The 23,832-nt window shown below is 41.2% G+C and overlaps 1 protein-coding gene across 1 annotated transcript in view; it reads left to right on the forward strand.

Annotated features, from left to right (window-relative positions):
- EXD1 (exonuclease 3'-5' domain containing 1) overlaps positions 1-23,338 on the forward strand; it is a 104,496-nt gene extending 81,158 nt beyond the window's left edge. Inside the window, exons 7-10 of the mRNA XM_040411815.1 lie at positions 6,954-7,034; positions 13,324-13,467; positions 16,339-16,530; positions 22,969-23,338. Coding sequence (XP_040267749.1) covers positions 6,954-7,034; positions 13,324-13,467; positions 16,339-16,530; positions 22,969-23,094 — 543 coding nt within the window. The 3' untranslated portion in view covers positions 23,095-23,338. The remainder of the gene's footprint in view (positions 1-6,953; positions 7,035-13,323; positions 13,468-16,338; positions 16,531-22,968) is intronic.
- The last annotated feature ends 494 nt before the right edge of the window (positions 23,339-23,832 follow it).

The raw sequence follows: 23,832 nt of genomic DNA on the forward strand, positions 1-23,832 counted from the left end.
TAAAATCCATATAGAGGTTCACACCTGCTTAGTTAGGCAGGCGGAAACCTTACAGACGTAGGGGGTGGAAGCGCGGGGGTTATGGAAAGCGTATTTTTAGTATGTTAATCAGACAGATAAAATAGTAGAATTACATTAGTGGATGCCTATGTGTTAAAAATAGAACAAGTATGTATACCGTGTACACTAAACTAGCAGCACTTACAGTTGCAAGAAAAAGTATGTTAACCCTTTGGAATGATATGGATTTCTGCACAAATTGATCATAAAATGTGATCTCATCTTCATCTAAGTCACAACAATAGACAATCACAGTCTGCTTAAACTAATAACACACACAGAATTAAATGTTACCATGTTTTTATTGAACACACCATGTAAACATTTAAAGTGCAGGTGGAAAAAGTATGTGAACCCCTACACTAATGACATCTTCAAGGCTAATTGGAGTGAGGTGTCAGCCAACTGGAGTCCAATCAATGAGATGAGATTGGAGGTGTTGGTTACAGCTGCCCTGCCCTATAAAAAACACACACCAGTTCTGGGTTTGCTTTTCACAAGAAGCATTGCCTGATGTGAATGATGCCTTGCACAAAAGAGCTCTCAGAAGAGCTACGATTAAGAATTGTTGACTTGCATAAAGCTGGAAAGGGTTATAAAAGTATCTCCAAAAGCCTTGCTGTTCATCAGTCCACGGTAAGACAATTTGTTCTATAAATGGAGAAAGTTCAGCACTGCTGCTACTCTCCCTAGGAGTGGCCGTCCTGTAAAGATGACTGCAAGAGAACAGCGCAGACTGCTCAATGAGGTGAAGAAGAATCCTAGAGTATCAGCTAAAGACTTACAAAAGTCTCTGGCATATGCTAACATCCCTGATAGCGAATCTACGATACGTAAAACACTAAACAAGAATGGATTTCATGGGAGGATACCACAGAGGAAGCCACTGCTGTCCAAAAAAATATTGCTGCACATTTACAGTTTGCACAAGAGCACTTGGATGTTCCACAGCAGTACTGGCAAAATATTCTGTGGACAGATGAGACCAAAGTTGAGTTGTTTAGAAGAAACACACAACACTATGTGTGGAGAAAAAGAGGCACAGCACACCAACATCAAAACCTCATCCCAACTGTGAAGTATGGTGGTGGGGGCTTCATGGTTTGGGGCTGCTTTGCTGCGTCAGGGCCTGGACGGATTGCTAACATCGAAGGAAAATTTAATTCCCAAGTTTATCATGACATTTTTCAGGAGAACTTAAGGACATCTGTCCACCAGCTGAAGCTCAACAGAAGATGGGTGTTGCAACAGGACACCGACCCAAAGCATAGAAGTAAAACAAAACATGCAATGCAACAGCTCTCTGCAAACCAAATAAAGTGCAAAAATGCATAATGATTGCTAGTGCTATACTAATAAGTTAGAGATGCTTGGCAAATCATTTTGTACAAAATTATTTGAGCCCGTCTGCCGCACGTCAAGGTGATCTCTGTTAGACGGGTTCCTAACACTAAATTCTACCTGTTATGTGCCATGACGGCTACCATACAATTCAGGGAGTGTAGGTTCCACATGCATGCTGGGCCTGCTTTAATTTCTGTCATCTTTGGTGCCAAAATGGCCTCCATTATATCCAAGGAATGCAGGTACCAGCATGCATTCCGAGCCCACTCCACACCACTCCTGGTGCCAAATGGCCACCAAAGAATGCAATGAGAGTCCACACTATACCTCTCCTGGTGCCAAATGGCTTCCAGTGAATAAGGGAGAGAAGGCTAAGCTATATAAGCATAGAAAAAAATCAACAACAGAATGGCTTAAACAGAAGAAAATACGCCTTCTGGAGTGGCCCAGTCAGAGTCCTGACCTCAACCCGATTGGAGTGCTGTGGCATGACCTCAAGAAAGCGATTCACACCAGACATCCCAAGAATATTGCTGAACTGAAACAGTTCTGTAAAGAGGAATGGTCAAGAATTACTCCTGACCGTTGTGCACGTCTGATCTGCAACTACAGGAAACGTTTGGTTGAAGTTATTGCGGCCAAAGGAGGTTCAACCAGTTATTAAATCCAAGGGTTCACATACTTTTTCCACCTGCACTGTGAATGTTTACATGCTGTGTTCAATAAAAACATGGTAACATGCAGACTGTGATTGTCTATTGTTGTGACTTAGATTAAGATCAGATCACATTTTATGACCAATTTGTGCAGAAATTCATATTCCAAAGGGTTCATACTTTTTCTTGCAACTGTATAGTGCACAGTATGGGAGTGCTGCTACCAATCGCTGGCTTGAAGGCTTATTGGTTGTTACACCCTATGCGGTGTTGCTAGAGAAGGGCATTGGGTTTGGGTCGAAGCATCGTAATGAATTATTTGTTATGAGAGAGTATCTGTGAACATTGTAATGGTAGATAACCGATTTTCATAGATTGCGCTGTTGGAAGGAATTATTAGGAAAGGAAGATTGTCACTTTGGTGGACTGGTACTGTTGAAGTTGTTATAGAATGGTCTAGCTGTCTAGCTGTTATATCCAATAGACTTCTCTTTTCTGTAGGTTCTCAAACCTATTACATGGATTTTCGGGTATGAAGTCGTTCGGAGTGATTATGAGCTTGTATTTCTCTTTTTCGGGGGTGTTTGCCTGGAAGACACCGTGCTTTAAATATTGTTTCCGGATGTTGTATCTGTGTTGATGAACCCGGCAATGGAGAGCTTGTGTGGTGCATCCTACATATTTTAGGCCACATTCACATTCGTTCAGATATATGACGTAGGATGAATGACATGTAAGATGGTATTTTATTGGTATTTTATTGGGAATGTAGGACTGTTGTGGTTGGAAGTAAAAGTTGTTTTGTTGTGTGTGATGATCCTGCAACACAGACAGTTCTATGCCCACATCTGTAGCTCCCCTTCTTGGTGTCGTTGTTAGGTGTGTTTTTTATTTTAGGTTCCATGTGTTGTTTTGGTCTACTTGGAGCCAGTATGTTTTTAATGGTTGGTGCTCTCCTATAAGTAATTTTGGGGATGCTTGGAAGGTATTTGGTCAGGTATGGGTCCTGTCAGAGAATATGCCAATGTTTTTCAAGGCTTTTCTGAATATATGGGTTGGATGTGTTATACTGAGTGATGAACCGTACCTCTTCTGTTGTTTTCTGGATGTTTGTAATGGTGACCAAGCATTCATCTTGTGGCTGTAGGCTGCTTTTTTTCATGGCATTTGAATCTATTTTCCAGGATTTTAGTTTTTAGTTTGTAGTCTTCATCCTTGGTGCAATTGCGTCTTATTCTCCTACATTGACTGTAAGGTATATTTTTTAGCCACTTTCTATGGTGAAAGCTGGTATAGTGGACCGCTATGGGGATTTTGGTAGCGCTGGCCTTCGCTAATATATTTATGGGGCAATTTGAAGAAAAATTCATCATAAATCACCCCATCTTTTAAAGGCTTTTTTGTTTTTCTATTATTATTACATTTTACTCATGAGCTAAAAAATCATTTTTTAAATTGGTCTTTATTAAAAATATGGCTTCATTTTTTCTGTACAGAGCTGACATGCTCTAGAAGCACCCTTTGGATTTTCTATCTTTTCCGTCAGACCAGGAGCAGATGCACTCCTTATCTCTGCTCTATGACCTCCTAAACACTCATTATAGCTCGGTTCTTATCTTACCGATAGGAATATGACTTAAATAAGTGTTTGTGACCTCTTAGTAGTTTAGAGATAAGGTTCATTAGTTGACCGTCAAGTGATAGTACCAGTCACAGAGCTAGAAAAACTGTTAACCCTGTGTGACAGAATGGCTCAATATTGAAAAAAAAGATTTAGCCAAAAATGAGTAACATGCAATGATAAAAATTTGCCTCCGAAGGTGTACATAGCCTTTAAGGACCAGTACAGTTATAAAGTCACTTTGCTGAGCTTATATAATAGAAACTACCCATAAATTACCCCATTTTAAAATCTACACCCCTCAAATTATTCAAAACCTATTTTACAAACTTTGTTAGGGTACTTTCACACTAGCGTTTTTCTTTTCCGGCAAAGAGTTCCGTCCTAGGGGCTCTATACAGGAAAAGAACTGATCAGTTTTATCCCCATGCATTCTGAATGGAGAGCAATCTGTTCAGGATGCATCAAGGATGTCTTTAGTTCAGTCTTTTTGACTGATCAGGACAGAGAGAAAACCGCAGCATGCTACGGTTTTATCTCCGGCCAAAAAAACTGAACACTTGCCTGAATGTCGGATCCGGCATTTTTTGTTCCATCGGAATGTATTAGTGCCGGATCCAGCTAGAATGCTGGATCAGACCTTCTGGTCTGCACATGGAGAGCCCGTTAAGGAGAGCCCGTAACGTCACCGGATCTCAAGCAAATTACCTTGCCCTGGCGATAACTCTTCCGTTACTGATAATACAACTGTCTGCGTCCGGATCCGGTTGTATTATCTTTAAAATAGCAATGACTGATCCGGCATGAACACCATTGAAAGTCAAGACTTGAATTGGAGGTCATGCTGGATCCATTTTGCTCCGCATCCCATGACAGAAAGAAAACTGAAGCTTGCTGTGGTTTGCTCTCCGGTATGGGAACACAACCAAACGGAACGGAATGCATTTTGGAGCATTCCGTTCTGTTCATTTTAGTTTAGTTTTGTCCCCAATGAATGGCTATTTCCGGATCTCAATTTCAAAAGTGAAATGCAAGTGTGAAAGTATCATTAGTTTTACATGATCTGCCTTCAGCAAAAGCGGACTACACTCGTACATGGCTTCTTATTGTATTCTCCTTCTGTAATAGAGTATGATAAAGAAAGTTGCTCTCACATGCAGCCCATTTTCACTGGGTTCTCCTCCTCTTTACCGTTATCAGCCAAATAACACACAGCTGGGAAAGGCCTGCGTGCCAAAGCATTGCTGTTAGGTGCTTTTGTGCTCAAAATAATCATTGAAAAGTGGTGGTGCCCTGGTTCCTTCTTGCATATTAGTGAACTTTTAGTTAGTGTACATAGGTTGAAAATAGACAAGGTCTATCAGATTCAACTTTTCTTGGTCAATTACTCATTTTTCACTGAAAAGGATTACCCCACCATACGAACTTTATAACCTATCCAGATGGTATAGATGGTAAGTATCTGATTGGGAAGGAAGGGGGGTGGAACCGCTAGGATCCCCACTAGGGATGTGGGAATCGACTTCAGATCCTTCATCCGAAGCCGATTCTCATAAAACCTTGTTGTAATACCGTACTGAGCGGGAGCTCCGTACAGTATTAGAAAGTATTTGCTCCATTGAGCTCTTGCTCTGTACATATATTACAACAAATTTTTATGCGACTCGACTTCGGATGAAGCATCCGAAGTCGATTCGCTCATCCCTAATCCCTCCAATCATAAGAATGTGTTTCCTGAGTTGCTGGAGTGAATGAACATGTGTGCTGCTGCTCTATTCATTCTCTATGGGACAGCCAAGCGCTTTACTCGGCTATCTCCGGTAGACCTATAGAAAATTAATCAGATACTTACCAGTTTTATGGTGGGACACAATCAAATATAAAACTTCAGTCCGCTTGTTAGTCAGATAAGCATCTAGCTTTTTTTATTTGCTTTACTGCCTTTTGGGGTACGGTATTCCATAACCTGACTACATTAACAATAAGAACCTTTTCCCGTATTGATGTATATTTAACCTTTTCACCATATTTAATGAATGTCCCTTGTCCTTTATAAAAATTATTCTTGTGTCATTTCTTTGTAGTGACAACACACATATTCATGTAAATTAGATCAGCTCTGAGACCTCTTTTCGGAAGACAAATCCGAGACAAATTTCTAGTCTTTAAATGGCCTCTTTTTACACGAGTATATAGAAATCTGTCCATAATCCAGCTCTGGAATACACATGTGTATTGTAAGGGTATTTTTAAGTACTGATTGGTTCTGTCTTTTTAATTCTGTTCCATTTTATTATTACCATTCTATGTAATGATGTGCCTTGTAATCTAGTACTCTTCCCACATTGTGTTGATAAGACCACATTTCTTAGTTATCTCAGACACGCGTGCTGCACACTGGAGGAGGGGCTAAAAGGTTTAAACTCTGTGGCACACATACATTCGGGGGTCTCCACCTGAAACTTCATCCTAGGTAGGATGTAAGTTTTGATTTGCACTATATCATGTACACCCCGGGGTGCCAGTCATGTGTTATAACGTGGTAGAAAGCCATGTGTTATAGCATGATAGACTGAGTCTCACCCCATTTAGGCTAGTGATGTATTTCCTTTTTATTATTCAGTATGTGATTTGTCTTTATCTTATATTTAATCACACTTAGTAAATATATTTATTCACTTAGCCTACATAAGCTTATTCATTCTGATATCTTTTGAATTCTCGTTGCGTTACAACATGGATTCCAGATTATATACCATCCAGATTGTTTTCAGTATTGCTTTAGTAATTCATCTGATTTACATGCATATTTTTCCTTCCTGCATTTTGGTGGACTAGCCTAGACTGTAATGGGCGTATTTAGAAGCAAATATGCACAAAACTCGGACATGCCGCGTATTTCAAATACTGACGGAAATCCTACGCCCATCTGAATAGCCCTATTCATTAGCAATAGCTGCATATTGCATATTGCAAATAGACTCATGTGAAAGAGACCAATGTAAGAGACCATCCATCCAATTACATTCTACTCCCCGCATATGAGCCCTCTTCAGCTGTCCTATATCCTGTTTACTGCATGGAGCCCAAAACAGAATCCCATATTCATGGTGTGGTCTTACAAGGGATAAAATGTATGGAGCGTTAATATTAGTAAGATCTTTTGTGAAATGCCAGTTAAAATATGTCTTTTAATGTTATTGATTGCTTGTAAAATCTTTAATTCAATAAGGGAAAATATGATAAATGTTAAATAAATATTTCCTGTTTAGGTTGTTCATGACGGCCGCTGGCTTGGGAGTTTTTTGTCCCACCAATACAATGTGGAACTTAAAAATGTCTTTGATACACAGGTATGTTTTGAAATACAAATACACAATTGAGTATCCTAAATATAATTAATAAGTTGACTATAACTGCAGAATAATTTAAAAAGAATTATCATTGATGTTTGAATTGCAATAGAGTTTAAAGGAAACCTGACATTTCGGATATGCAATTTTATCTGTCCACAGTGCCATATTTATATGTTTATGGGGCACTGGAAGCAGTTCTTATGGCAGTATTCTAACTAGTAAATGCTCTGAAAATGTACTTTTAATCTTCTTCCTTCTGTATGGAAATACGTAAGTATGTTCAAGTCAAGAAGGCAGGCGTTTTACTCCTACAAGTCAAGGTTTTCTTGCCTCTGCCTCGTGCAGTTTGATTGATTGCTTGAGGCTGCAAGAGAACATCAATTAAGATGCAGGGGCGGGCGGGGAAACAGTGCTCCAGACAAAAAAAAATGACCAGGAGCCATTGGCTCCTAAACTAAAAAATTTAGGAGCCAAATTACATTTTTTAGTCGCCAAATTTAAAATGCATATAATTTAAAAAAAAGGACTTTGAGAAGATGAGACGCAGGTGCACTACATATAGGAGAATACAGCAGCACATGCCTCTCACATCCAGGGACTTCTTCTGGGGGACAAGATGACTAAAAATGGCGAATTGCGTGGTTTAGAGTTTTTTTTTCCTGTTAGGCTACTTTCACACTAGCGCTTGATCGGATCCGTTCTGAACGGATCCGATCATATTAATGCAGACGGAGGCTCCGTTCAGTACGGATCCGTCTGCATTAATAACTTAGAAAAATTTCTAAGTGCGAAAGTAGCCTGAGCGGATCCGTTCAGACTTTCAATGTAAAGTCAATGGGGGACGGATCCGCTTGAAGATTTAGCCATATGGTGTCATCTTCAAGCGGATCCGTTCCCATTGACTTACATTGTAAGTCTGGACGGATCCGCACGCCTCCGCACGGCCAGGCGGACACCCGAACGCTGCAAGCAGCGTTCAGCTGTCCGCCTGGCCGTGCGGAGGCGAGCGGAGCGGAGGCTGAACGCCACCAGACTGATGCAGTCTGAGCGGATCCGCATCCATTCAGACTGCATCAGGGCTGGACGGAAGCGTTCTGCTCCGCTCGTGAGCCCCTTCAAACGGAGCTCACGAGCGGACAGCAGAACGCTAGTGTGAAAGTAGCCTTACTGCCTTCACCGAGCGGAAATATTTTTTAATATTTGAATAGCTCACACTATTTGGGACGTGGCGATATGTAATATGTTCTTTATTGTTTGTAAATTTTATATGTAAAACTGGGAAGGGGGCCATTTAAACTTTTAGTATTTTGGTGTTTTTTTTTACTTTTTATTTAATAACCATTTCTTCCCTTAGGGACTAGAACCTGGATCTTTTCTTCCCTTGTGCTATTCACCCTGATAGATCTCTATCACGGTGAATAGGACCTCACACTCTCCCTGCTGCCCTGGGCTTTGTGCACACAGCAGCAGGGAGCTGAACATGGCAGCCAGGGCTTCAGTAGCGTCCTGGCTGCCATGGTAACGATCTGAGCCCCAGCAGTGTAATCTGCCACTGCCACCACTGGAGGGGATGGGGACGCTGTGGCCACCATATAACAATGAAGGGGGGGGGGGGGGCGACGACTTGTGGCCAGTGATAACGGGGGAAGGGGGGGGAGAGGCTTTGGGAGAGCGCACTGCACCACCAATGAATGTTTAAAGAGGACCTTTCGTGGGTCCAAAGAATATGAACTAATTAGCAGGCTGCATAGAGCGGCACCCAGGGATCTAAGTGCACTTACTATTATTCCTGGGCGCCGCTCCGTTCGTCCTCTGTGGCCCCTGGTATTTTCAGCATTCAGAGGAAGGAGGAGGAGACGCCAGTGTCTCTCCGTCTCCATAACAGCAGCGCTGTCCAATCACAGCACAGAACTCAGAGCCAGGGAGAAAAAACCTCCCTGGCTCTGAGCTCTGCGCTCTGATTGGACAGCGCTGCTGTCAGGGAGAAGGACAGACACTGGCGTCTCCTCCTCCTTCCTCTGAATGCTGAAAATACCGGGGGCCACAGCGGACGAACGGAGCGGCGCCCAGGAATAATAGTAAGTGCACTTAGATCCCTGGGCGCCGCTCTATGCAGCCTGCTAATTAGTTCATATTCTTTGGACCCATGAAAGGTCCTCTTTGACTCATTTATACAAGTGTCGGCAGCGGTATCACAGACCGGGCACCCAGCCTCAATAACGGGGCATGCGATCTGGGGCACCTGAGGGGTTAATGGCCGCGGATCGCATGCCCTGTTATTGAGGCCGGGTGCCCGGTCTGTGATACCGCTGCCGACACTTATGTTTTACATTCATTGGTGGCGCAGTGGCGACAGCTCCTCCCCTCCTCCTCCCTGCTATATCCCCATTGGTGGTAGTGGCGGCCGCGTCACAGTGGAGAGGGAGGGACTCCTTCCTTCTCCACTGTGCCGTGTGCTACTGAAGGGAACGTAGGCTGCGCAGGATCGCGGCGGGACAGTCGCAAATGGCGACAAGACTAAAAAGTCTTGTCGCCATCTGCAAATTTTAAGGCGCATTGGCGACCGTTTTGGTCGCCATCTGGAGCCCTGGGAAACCTTTCATTTTAAGAGTAATAAGTGGTAAAAATACAATTTTAATAAAGTTATTAAAAGGAAATCCACCTTTTCACTGAAAAAGTTTTTAAATGGAAAACAAAGACCCTCCACATACACTAAGTTGTATCACCACTTCCGTAACTACCTAAACTATGCAGTGATCACATCATTTATCCCACATAGTGAGTGCCATTTTTACTTATATGCCACTCAGAAAAGGAATAAAAAGCAATCAAAATGTCTTATTTACATCAAAATGGTACCAAAGTAATCTTTCAGAAATAAAGCCTTTACACTGCGCTTTTGAAGGAAAAATAACAGTTATGGGTTTTGGAATGCAGAAATTCCCAAACATTTTCTTCTTTTTTTTAAATGGAATTTTTATTGTGCATCTCTGTGATCGTACTGACCCAGAGAATAAAGTTAGGATGTTATTTATGCCGCAAAGTGTTAATAAAAGCTCATCAATGAGTTAGGCTACTTTCACACTGGCGTTTCTGGGTCCGCTTGTGAGATCCGTTTCAAGGCTCTCACAAGCGGCCCAAAAGGGATCAGTTCAGCCCCAATGCATTCTGAATAGATAAGGATTCATTCATAATGCATCAGTTTGGCTGTGTTTGGTCTCCGTTTTGCTTTTGAGGCGGACACCAAAACGCCGCTTCCTGGCCTCGGTGAGGCAAGAGCCGTTTTTTTTCCTGAAATGTCATTATTGCAGATTGCAGTCTGACACTTCAGCTGTTTAGTATGACTGTAAAGCTGAACCTGGACGGCTCTTACTGTGAGTAGCCAAAGTGCTGGGTGGGTGGCTACTCCCCACGTTCCAGGCCAGGTCTTGGCAGGCTTATAAAAAGCAGTCAGCGCTATCAGTTTGGTGTGTATTTTCCTCCATCTTACAGTGAAGCTGTGGAGTCCTCTAGGCTGAAGACTGCAAACACGCGTGCAGGCCGCCTGGAAGCCTGCCAGTGAACTATTGTGTGGCTCAGCATTCAGCCAGGTGTGAACCCACACCTAGGATTCCAGGTGAACATTGTTTTGTTTTTGCTGTGTGTGAACAAGCACCAAGACTGTTATGTTTTACTGAGTGTGAATAAAACACTGAAGTTTGATTTACAACCTGGTTCCTTGCCTCTATACTGCGTCCACTAACCTGTCTACAAGAGCAAATCCCCACACCCCTTCAAGGCTATATGCACCTTTGGGGGTAATCTTTTTTTTTTTTATTTCATTGTACTCATTTTGAGGTGAAAATCATTTTTTTCAATTGGTTTTTATTTAAACTTTGGAGCCCCTTTCTTTGTACAGTTTTGAGATTCTCTAGTAGTAGGATCTGTGTTTTTAATCCGTTCCGTCAGGCAGCTCAGCTGACGGCTCCTAATCTCTGACCACCTAAACACTCATTATAGCCCAATTCTTATCTTACTGATAAGACTGTGGCCTAAATAAGTGTTTTTGAGCTAATAATAATCTAGAAATAAGGGTTGTTAGGTAGTGAAAGTACGATTTAACACAGGTAGACGAACAGTTAACCCTTTTGTGTCAGAATGGCAAAATATTTTTTTTTATTATAAAGACCATTTGAAAAAATGATTTTTAGCCCAAAGTGATTAAAGTGCAATCATAAAAATGTTTTTGCTAACAGGGTTTTTGGACATTTTGCACTTTTGGTAGTCAGAACAATTTTTGCAGTAAACACCCTGCACATTGTCAAAATGCTACTCGGTTTTTTATGCACACAGACATCTTCATGCAATTTGCATGCATTAGTGTCATTTTTCAAAAAAATGAATATTAGTGGGTAAAAGTGTGACCCAAGCAGAAAGTTATATGCAGCACAACTCTTAAAAACTAAAGTTCAGCATGTGCAGATTTCATACATTTCACTTAGGCCAAAAATTACATACACATTGTAATGCAGCAAGTGTGGACTCACTGTGCCTTCTGAACAGTTTTGGCTTGGGGCTAGTCCTGAGGGTGTTGTCAAGGTGTACCCTTGGTTTTTTACTCTACTTGGAAATCTTGACCTCACTGCAGGGGCCACCAAGCCACTACATCTAGCTATAGTCTCTGTTCAGAAGCTGCTGACCCAGGAGAGTCACGAGTCACAAGTGCATGACACCAAGGAGACGGTTAAGAACGTGGTCAGTGAACAAGTCAAGGTCAGAGTTCGTGCAGTATGGTATTCAGGAGGTAGGTCAGGACAGGCAATTCAGAGTTATGACCTTGGCTGCTGAAGTGCCACCCTGAAAGGATGTATGAGATATGTCCTTGGCAATGATTGGTTAAAACTTAAAAAAGGAAAATAAAATTCTTTGCATCTCCATTTTCAGCCATAACATCTTTTGGTCTACTTAGCTGGTACGGGCTCTTTTTTTGTGGAGCAAGCTGTAGTTTTTATTAATACCATTTTAATGTACTTATGACTTTTGATGGCTTTGAAAAAAAATTTGGAGGGAGGCTAAACAACAAAAAGAGTTGATTGAGTCATTTGGGTTTTATTTCATAGCGTAGTTTACAGCGTTCACAGTATGGCATAAATACTTTTATATTTTAATAGTTCTGGCATTTTCAGATGCAGCAATGCCTATAATTTTTTTTTAGTTTATTTTTAAAATAGGATAAAGAGGGGATTTAACTTTTTTTTTTTTTTTTCTTCTTAAAAATAATGCCTTTCCTTTTCCTTTTTATATCTTTATTTTTCACCCCATAAGTGGACTTGAACATGTGATCATTGGATCGCCTTTTTCATAATCTGCATTAAAATACTATTGCAGTCTATGGCAGTGTCACTATGTTCGTATTAAGCCCTGCCTTCCTATGAAAAGCAGCAGGCACCCATTAGCTATGGCGTAGGACCCATCATCCACCGTATCTACATGTACAGGAGATGTGACAAAGATGTCACACAGTCCTATATTTCTATTCAATCTGACTAATGCAAATCAGAAGCGACCATTTCACAAACGACATTTTGTAAATTTCAGAGTGACTTCAATTATTCTTTGCTTTCTCTTAAGGCACAGTTTTTGGGAGCTAAGTGTTCCTCCACTTCAGTCGTCTGCTGGTTAAGTGGTGGTGAAACTCTGCATTTACATACCCATACAGCGATTATCTTCACAGTATGAGGATGAGCGATGGCTGCTGCTATCCTTCGTCCCTATACAAAATCAATGTTCCTGGGCAGCAAAGTGCTGTTTAGACAGCACAGTCTGCGGCCCGGGATGGATGATTGATCAGTCTGCATCTCAGATCATTTCACCTAATGAGCAAGTATTTAGCTCGTTCATCGTGTGATCTGTGGCACCTTTAGACAGGAAGGAGCGTTCATAGGAACGTTCATTCCCGATAATCGGTACGGACATAGGGCCGTGTGAATGCAGCTTCAGATACAGGAAGCTTAGACATCCGGCTGTGCTGCCAATGCCACAAGGGATTTCATGGCAGTAAGTGGATGTCTCACCAAAAATGTACAGTATAGCAATCAATCTCAGATGTAACCTTCTTAGATACATTCTATCACAGTATTTGTGATGCATAAGGTCTACATTATGTAATATATACCGTACTTCATTGACTTATCCATACATTAGAATTTTTTTATTTTAACAGCCTTGTCCCTTACTTAATGAAGGCACTAAATAACATATTGTACACTATTATTAATTCTATTCATTTGTGTGTTATGCTTTGTAGGTAGCTGATGTCTACCTATTCTCAATGGAAACAGCTGGCTTTCTTCCCAGTTGCACAAGTACTGTTAAGGAATGTTTGACTCGATATCTTAAGCTGTCACCCTCACAAGTTTCTTTCTTAATATACAAGGAAACACTAGTGAAGGTTAGTGTGTGTGTGTATGTTGTTGTTTTTTTTTAAACAATGTGTTTTTTACCTATAATATACAGGGTGGGCCATTTATATGGATACACCTTAATAAAATGGGAATGGTTGGTGATATTAACTTCCTGTTTGTGGCACATTAGTATATGTGAGGGGGGAAACTTTTCAAGATGGGTGGTGACCATGGTGGCCATTTTGAAGTCGGACATTTTGAATCCAACTTTTGTTTTTTCAATAGGAAGAGGGTCATGTGACACATCAAACTTATTGGGAATTTCACAAGAAAAACAATGGTGTGCTTGGTTATAACGTAACTTTATTCTTTCATGAGTTATTTATCTTCACAGCATAGACTTCAGATGATACGAGATGTGCAGCACCTGAAACTACGGATACTGGAAGCCTGTGCTAGCATTTCTCCTGCAGTGTTGCTATCAGTGTGTGAAGAGTGGGAGAAGAGGGTTGCATTGACAATCCAACACAATGGGCAGCACATTGAACACATTTTGTAAGTGGTCAGAAACTTGTAAATAACTCATGAAAGCATAAAGTTACGTTAAAACCAAGCACACCATTGTTTTTCTTGTGAAATTCCCAATAAGTTTGATGTGTCAAATGACCCTCTTCCTATTGAAAAAACTAAAGTTGGATTCAAAATGGCTGACTTCAAAATGGCCGCCATGGTCACCACCCATCTTGTAAATAACTCATGAAAGCATAAAGTTACGTTAAAACCAAGCACACCATTGTTTTTTTTTGTGAAATTCCCAATAAGTTTGATGTGTCAAATGACCCTCTTCCTATTGAAAAAACAAAAGTTGGATTCAAAATGGCTGACTTAAAAATGGCCGCCATGGTCACCACCCATCTTGAAAAGTTTCCCCCCTCACATATACTAATGTTCCCCAAACAGGAAGTTAATATCACCAACCATTCCCATTTTATTAAGGTGTATGCATATAAATGGCCCACCCTGTAATGTTGGCCAGAATATTGTTGTCTTTCTCCCCGTTTCCTTAGATCAACTAATAATAACATTATGTGGAGTAAAAAATGTGAAGATAACAGGAAGCAAACAAATATTAATCCAAGATACGCTGTTGGGAATTTCTTCAAATGTGACATTACACCTGAAAAAATGTTCTTGAAAATTTTTAAAATTGCTTCCAGAATTCTAACATCTTTAAAAAAAAATTACATTTACAAAATGATGCCAACATAGAGTTGGGGAATGTTCATTAATAACAATTATGCGAGAAATTACTATTTGTCTTAAAATCATAGAAATTCAAATTTAGAAAATTGCTAACCTTTCCAAATTTTCTGCAAATGTTGGATTTTTTTTTAGATGTAAAGGTACCACATATCCACTAAAATTCACCACTAACATGAAGCACAATTTGTCGTGAGAAAACAGTCTTCGAATCACTTGGATCAGTTTAAGCGTTCCAGAGTTATTACTTGTGACACGTCAGATTTGAAAAATGGGGCTTCAGAGTTTGGTCCAAACTGTTTTTTGCTGGAAGGGGTTAAATTGCATTTTCATGTTGAACTTTTTATTTAATTTTATTTTACTATATAAAAAAATGCATAGAATCCTGCAATTTTCACCCTGGTCACTAGTCTTCAGAGAGCAGCTACTTGGGCCATAGACACAATGGGATAGGAACTGATCCCACTGACTTATACGGGAGAGTTTTTAGGCATGTTCTATGACCTGTGCAGAGGTCTGGAAGGAGATAATAAACGGTAATCTCACCAATTGTGAATGGTGGATTCTGTGTTCTCTGTCAGAAGTCTGATGGTGAACTAGAATTAGTAATGTCGGAGTAGGAATATGACATAGTGGAAATAACTGAGCCATGGCTGGATGATAGCTATGACTGGGAGGTCAACTTACAGGGTTTAGTCTGTTTAGAAAGGATTATCAAAACCAGAGAGGGGGATGGGTCTGTCTTAATGTAAAGTCCTGTCTAAAGCCCAAACTAAGGAAAGATATCAGTGAGAGAAATTAACACATGGAGACACATGGGCAGAAATACATGGAATTAAACCAATAATAAAATACTGATCGGGGTTTGTTATAAGCCACCTAATATACCAAAGTCCACATAAAAGCTACTAAGCCTGTACTCTGCACTGAGGAGGGCAATCACCCTGAAACAGATGTCTGAAGATGAGATACTGGCTCCAAGTCATGTCTCAAGGCCAATTAGGCGCTCTCTATACAGAGATATAGTGTCCCCTGGATCCTGACCTAGGCCTCTCAGCCAGTTAAGCCAGTGCTCTCTGCTCTGCACCGATGAGGGGCAATCACCCTGAAACACCTGTCTGCAGATGAGGTGCTGGCTAAATTATTATCCAAGAGGTTTGGGTAACCCTTTCATTATGTAATTTGTGTTGGAATCCCATAGCTTTCACCAATGCATTTTGGCATATATCGTTTGTCCACTAAATATTATTTTAAACGCACACCACTTGGCATGATCATGAAATAAGTACTTCTTGTACCAGTGAGTCAGTAATCTATGGATATGTCTATTTTCAGGTTTCACAAATTTGAGGCTTATCTCACATTTAGACACGTTGTATGTCTCCAATTGCTTTCAGTCTTGTAGGTACAGCTGCAACCCCCACTGGTTTTGAGAACAGCAGGGTCCAGCTTCCCACTCAGATGAACTGATTAGGATTTGTACACTCCTTTAAAGGTTTCTGTATGAACATCACATGTGTCATTCTCGAAACTGCTAGACCTTGACTTCTGAAATTGTCTAGTTAAAGAAACATCGTTCGAAGCCCATCAAATGATTGTGCTGAATATGTAATGCATTTCATATTTTTTTTTAAAATATGTATCCTATCTCTATGCAGAACAACCCGAGTATCTGGTGTGACCGTCCACTACCAACAGCTGCACTGAAGCTACTGTCTCTGGAAGTAGTACACCTTTTGCCTCTGCGCTCAGCCATGCTCGATGCCATGTTGGCTGACTACACTTTGTTGGTTGATGGTTATCTTAATACCTGTAGCCAAGAATCGCCAGATATTTTGCCCAGCAGTGAGGTATCTAACAATTGATTTATGAAAGCTATTATGTAAGCTATTGTTCTTTCTTATAGTGTTCAGCACACGTTCAAAAAATCCCATCCACACTGCAGTGGAATCCACAGTCCGTCCTTTGGTGATGAATTTAAGGGTCTAATCACACGACTATTTCCATTTTTTGGACTGCAAACTGAAGTTCCGCAAAACACAGATACTGACTGTGTGCGCCCCGCATTGTAGTGCGTATCCATTGACTGCAGTGTGCCCGCGATCTACAAGATATGTCAAAGAATAGGACATGTCTTGTATTTTGTGGTGTGGCTGCATGGACCTAGAAGTACACGGAACCTCACACTTCCAGGTCTGCAAAAGATAAGACATATTCTAGCCTTTGCCTCATCTTGCGTGTGTTTTGTGGATCCGCAGTCTGCAAAATAGACACTGTCGTGTGAATGGGACCCTAAAGGGAACCTGACACCACTATTCTGGACCATTATCTGCAGTAATACATATACAGTAAGTCCAGATCCCTAATGTTTATTTTGCTAATGCCCTGGATTACCCATCAGGGCTCAGAGCTGAACTGAAATACATGGTCTGGACTCCCAAAAATGTATTTCTGCAGAGTTGTGAGCGCTAAAGTGGGGGAACAGGGGGCAGTAAGAAAATAAATGGCAATCTGGACTTGTAATCTGCAGTACTACTTATGGTGACAGATTCTCTTTAATTACACACCATGTTAATGTATACTGTGTATTTCTGCATTTACAGTGCAGAGCGCGAAATCTGCAACAAGTCTTAAAACCTGCATGTAACTTTTATGGATCTTGCTGCGCCTTTGCTGTGAATTTTGCTGCAGATCCACAGCAGAATCTGGGCAGAATTTTTCACATTAAATATGTCCTATATGGGCATATCCATATGGTAATTTGGAACGACAATACAATTCTACAACATTTATAAAATGTTGTATATGGCATATTAAAAACATTTTTCTGGCTCTACAAAAATGTGGCTTTCTGTGCTTATGGCATCATGTACAGAAAAAAAACTCCTACTCTACTTCATCAGGGCCCTTCCACTGGAAAAGTGACTTACCTAAAATATTCTTATAATAGAGAAATAGCCAAAACTGTGTAGCTAGCTATTTCCTCTATGATTAATGCACGGCAAACACAACATTCTGGAAGGATGCCAAAGAATTCAGTGCAACAACATCGACTAGTTAAGAGGTCTCTTAACATTATTGCCAATAGCAGGCCGCGAGGGAAATCGGCCTCCCTAGCATCACCTGCAATGCTAGGAAGGCTCGTTCCCGTCACGGCCTACTATTGGCTACACAGCCCCTCCCCCAGTCGCCAGATGTTTTCATCCTCACAATGGGGAGATGCTGCAGCGGCTGTGCCGGCATCAGAAGCAACGTGGGTGGCGGGGAGAGCGGTAAGTATAATCTGTGTGAGGGGCCTGGGCATATGTGGAGGCATTATAAGTCTTGGATAACCCCTTTAGGAGGGCTTTAAGTTTTTTTATTTTTCTCTTTTTCTATCCTTTTTCTTATCTGGATGTAATGTTTATGGTTGTAAATTGATAAAGTATATAAATAAAAATCTAAAATGTAAAAAAACAAAACTGCAACATGCTCATTAAAAGGGTTTTCCAACTTTTTTATATTGGTGACCCGTCCAACACCTTAGCTGATCAGCTGTTCGAGAAGTTCACACACAGCTTCTGTGAGCACCATGGCCTTCTCGTAGCTTACCCTAGGCCAGTGATGTTATGTTCATTGGTTACGTTACGTAAGTGCAGGTCAGTCCCATTCAAGTGAAGAAGGCTGAGCTGTAATACTAGGAACAGCTACTATACTATGTATGGCACTATGCTTGGTAAGCTGTAAGAAGGCAGCGGCGCTCGCCAGAGAAGCATGGTCTCCTCAAACAGCTCTTCGTCAGGGACCTTGGGTGTCGGACCTCTGCCGCTCAGATACTGATGACCTAAACACGTAAAATTTACCCTACAGGACCAGTCCATTCTTGACTTTCAGGACCAATTTACATTTTTGGATTTTTCATCTCACGATTTTGGAATAACTTTTTTTTATTTTTGCATATATGGCAATATGTGGTGTTTTTTTGCAGGACGAGTTGTAGTTTCTACATATAGCATTGGGGGACATGTATATTTGTGCTTTTTTTTTTGTTTTTGTTGGGGGGGGAAATTAGCTAAATAAAAACATCTTTACTCATTGCCCAGGGGCCATCACAGCTCCGCATTGGTAATAAGTCAATTGTGACTGGCCAATGTCTGCAATTTGAGATAAAATCCAATCACTGTGCTACAGGGGGCACAGTGAAATTTCAGTGATTGGTGCTAGATTTAATTTTTATATATTTTGAGGATATATAGAATATAATAAGGTTATAAAAAATTTTGCAAAACAAGTGACACAATGGAAAAGTTTTTTTTTTTCTTTGCTCTGCGCCTAATTAAAGGGGAGTTTATTGTCCCTGGTGCTTTAATTTAAACTGTAAAGGCTGTATTAGACAGAAAGATTATGCAGGCGATTGTTGGGAAGGCATTGATCTCCTCCACTGTATGGGGAGCAGCGATCGCTAATGCCATCGCTTGTCCCCATGCTGAATCATTGTTTGCCTGCAGCCGATGGGGATTACACACCACGATCTGCCGCCGGCAAACGATAATTTTTAAACCTGTTGAAAGATTCCATTTACCCGATGAACAAGCGTTTGCTCAATCATCGAGTAATCGACAGCAGCATTACACTGCCAGTAAAGCGCTACTACGAACACTCATTAGCAGTGCTCTAGCAGACAATCTGCCAGTCTAATACACCCTTCAGACTCATTGTGAGCTTGCCCTCACTGGGTTTGCTGCAATAAACAGCTTGTGAATATGTGGAGTTGAAAAGAAGTGGCGTTACAAGCAGGAGATAAATTCCCTGTACATACATTACTTTACTTTTATTTTATTCTACCCAAGCAGTTGGGTAGAAATGGAGGTATGGGCCAGGAGGAGCAGGCAAGTAACTGGGTTATTGTAGACAGGGTAAGTAGAAAGGGATCCAAAAAAAGAACGCCACTTCAGTTTTTATGCTCTCAAGTAACATTGCCAAGTTAAGTTGTCAGTCTCTGAAATGGCACTCCTAGTGGATACTGCCCTCTCTAATATCTGGAAGAACAGCCCAGCTCATAGTCGGGGGGCATGGTAATTCATGTAGGACTAGAGCATTAGTGGTTATAGGGTGTTTTGTATTCAGGAAATCATTGAATAATCTGTCCCAAAGACCACCCCAGCTAAGTTTGCCGTCACCCTGGCACAAGTGCTTGGCATGTGTTGGAACAGGTGAATTAATTACTGGTAGGAGCTGGTGATGACCCAACTGTTATGATCCATGTTGGAACCAATGACAGAATAAACGATAGGCAGAAGATCCTCAAAAGGGTATTCCCATCTTAGTCAATGGGGGCATATCACTAGGATATGCCCCCAATGTCCGATAGGTGCAGTTCCCACCACTGGGACCCGCACCTACACCGAGAACAGAGCTGGAAAAGTGAAGGAGGGTGCACCGCGCATGTGCGACTGCCCTTCAGTCATTTCCTATTGGGGCCGCCGAAGGTAGCTGAGCGCTGGCTCAGCCATTTCCATAGGCCCCATAGAAATGAATGCACAAATGCGGTGCACTCGCATTCACTTCTATGAGGAGAGCGCTTGGTGGTGCCCATACCCAGTGAAACCTAGGGTCCTTCAGCCATCGCCTTACCTGCTCCATTCTCAATATAGGACCCGCACCTATCCTAGCGATATGCCTCCATTGTCTCAGATGGGAATGCCCATTTAAGAACAATTTTAAAGAACTAAGTTTCAAGCTTAAAAGTGTTTTCCGACATTTTAATACTGATGGCCTATCCTAAAGATAGGCAATCCGTATCTGATTTAAGGGGGTCCGACACCCAGGACCCCCACGATCCTGAGGATAGGTCATCAGTAAAAGAATCTCAGAAATCCCCTTTATGGGAAAGACCTTCAAGGTAGTATTCTCTGGAATACTGCCTGTGCCATGCACAACACAGAAAATGCAATAGGAGCTTAGGGACCTGAATGTATGGCTTAAAGGATAACTGTCACACTTAGACCCTAATTTAAATTTTCATATATGTAGTTACTAATAACATGATATTCCAGAATCAGTTACTATTAGACTGACTTACCCCATATGTAATAAGATTTAGCCCTTAGCACCCAGGCTGCATAAAACAGCAATTTCACTATTCAGTTAAGATGGCCGCCACTGCCCTCACCCTGAGACTAATCCCACCTGCCCTCACTAGGAAGTAACAATAGCCCCCCAAAAGTGTCAGTAACCAGAGCCCTCCCCCTAAAGGGTTAATCTCCTGCAGCACAAAGGGGTCCTCTTACCACATGTTGCTTTCATTTATACACTGAGCAGATGGCAGATCTCCCTTCCCTGGTCTGCGCTGCTCCAACTCTGCATTCTCCAGCTCTGCTGGGTGAGGGAGCGTCTGCCAAGCGCAGGGACAGGGAGAAGTGCACACAGCCCAGGCACTGTTATCAGCTGCTGGGGAGGACCTGGCTTTAATCATTTACTTAGAGTCCCTGGCTGTCAGTAATCTGACCTTGCACGCAGCGTGCTCCGTCCTTCAACATAGACGGACCATGCCTAGCAACCCTATTTTAAGCACAGGTAAAAGTAGGCAGTACAGGGAACAAAACTGTGGAATTAAGGGGTAATTGAATACACAGTGAAAAGTTGAAATAGGGCCACCAAGGAGATTTTAATCACCACAATCCAATACTACAAAAAAAAAATATACGACAGTTATCCTTTAAGTCTTCGTGTAGGGCAGAAGGGTTTGGGTTGCTAGAGCACTGGGACAAATTTTCATTGGGGTACAAACTATTTTACAGATAATTTGCCTTTTAGTGGATTTAAACTAGGATTGAGCAAAGATGACAAAGCAGAAAATAAAGTGGTAGATAGGTTTGGTGGGTGGGAAAGACTAATGTGCCCACAAACTTTCCAGAACTCGACTGAATGTTGAAAATGCAAGAGTCACTTAAAATGCATGTTCACAAATAGGACATGTCTTGTCTTTTGCGGTGCGGCCACATGGACCCAGAAGTACACGGAAGCTCACACTTCCAGGCCCGTTCGGCCACGCTGCAAAAGATAAGACATATCCTAGTCTTAGCCTCATCTAGCAAAATCGCAGACCGATTAAAGTAATTTTCGTGTTTTGTGGATCCGCAGTCTGTAAAACGGACACTGCCATATGAATAGGACCCTAAAGGGAACATGACACTACAATTCTGGACTATTATCTGCAGTAATACATGAGTAGCACTTTATATACAGTACAGACCAAAAGTTTTGACACACCTTCTCATTCAAAGAGTTTTCTTTATTTTCATGACTATGAAAATTGTAGATTCACACTGAAGGCATCAAAACTATGAATTAACACATGTGGAATTATATACATAACAAACAAGTGTGAAACAACGGAAAATATGTCATATTCTAGGTTCTTCAAAGTAGCCACCTTTTGCTTTGATTACTGCTTTGCACACTCTTGGCATTCTCTTGATGAGCTTCAAGAGGTAGTCCCCTGAAATGGTCTTCCAACAGTCTTGAAGGAGTTCCCAGAGATGCTTAGCACTTGTTGGCCCTTTTGCCTTCACTCTGCGGTGCAGCTCACCCCAAACCATCTCGATTGGGTTCAGGTCCGGTGACTGTGGAGGCCAGGTCATCTGGCGCAGCACCCCATCACTCTCCTTCATGGTCAAATAGCCCTTACTTTCAAAGTTTTCCCAATTTTTCGGCTGACTGACTGACCTTCATTTCTTAAAGTAATGATGGCCACTCGTTTTTCTTTACTTAGCTGCTTTTTTCTTGCCATAATACAAATTCTAACAGTCTATTCAGTAGGACTATCAGCTGTGTATCCACCTGACTTCTCCTCAACACCACTGATGGTCCCAACCCCATTTATAAGGCAAGAAATCCCACTTATTAAACCTGACAGGGCACACCTGTGAAGTGAAAACCATTTCAGGGGACTACCTCTTGAAGCTCATCAAGAGAAGGCCAAGAGTGTGCAAAGCAGTAATCAAAGCAAAAGGTGGCTACTTTGAAGAACCTAGAATATCACATATTTTCAGTTGTTTCACACTTGTTTGTTATGTATATAATTCCACATGTGTTAATTCATAGTTTTGATGCATTCAGTGTGAATCTACAATTTTCATAGTCATGAAAATAAAGAAAACTCTTTGAATGAGAAGGTGTGTCCAAACTTTTGGTCTGTACTGTATATTATTGTGCGTATCTGTAATGCATATTTCTGTATAAAGAGTGCATGTGTGTATGTATATATATTATGTTACATAGATTTTTCTTTTCATGTTCTTGAACAGCCTACCTCCAGAGAGCTTCCAAAAGAACTTCAACAGCTTTCTGTGTTGCAGCAAAGGAGAAGAGAAAGGGCATTGAAGGAACATGAAGTTAATAGCCTAGGATTCCTAATAAGGGCTGAAATATAATGATTAAATTGTATTCCATTCATATAACTCTGTTTGTTGCTTGTAATGGTTGTTTGCGGTTTATTCACTGAAATAGATAAAAATATTCAGTAGTTTTTCGTTATTTATTCTTGTTAATTTGAGGTTATTATACATTACTATTCTACCAGTAAACTTTAATTACATTTACAATAAAAGGAACAGGTGAGAGAACCATTCGTCATGTCCTAGTAGTTAAAATACAGAAGAAGTGGGTATTGTTACAGGAACAGAATGAACAATAGCATACTGTACTTTGTAAAACTATTTTGAGTTATGACAGTCATAATGAAAACCCGTTGTAGTAAATAAAAAGTTTTCAATCAAGGATGTGTGAATCGATTTGTAAAAATTCGTCCACAGCTGTTTTTTTTTTTTGTTCCAAACCGAACGTTTCTGTTAGCTTATTGGCAGCTTATTCCCAGTACAATTAGCATTATGCTGGGTTCACATCTGAGCGTACTCTGTTTGCGCTCTGTATGCGCGATTTTATCGGGCGTTTACATACGCGGCTCCGGAAACAAGCAAACGCCCATTGTCGCGCGTTCCCGGAAGTCTATGTACGGGAACGCGCGACATTACGCCCCAAAGAAGCTCCTGTACGTTCATACGCGCTGTAAAACGCTCAGGTGAGAACCATCCCCATAGGGAATCATTGGTTCTTGCCTGTTGAGCGTTTTACAGGGCGTAGAAACGCGCTGTAAAATGCTCAGGTGTGAA

The sequence above is a fragment of the Bufo bufo genome, chromosome 11 (genome assembly GCF_905171765.1).
Source record: "Bufo bufo chromosome 11, aBufBuf1.1, whole genome shotgun sequence".
In the NCBI taxonomy this organism is placed as follows: domain Eukaryota; kingdom Metazoa; phylum Chordata; class Amphibia; order Anura; family Bufonidae; genus Bufo; species Bufo bufo.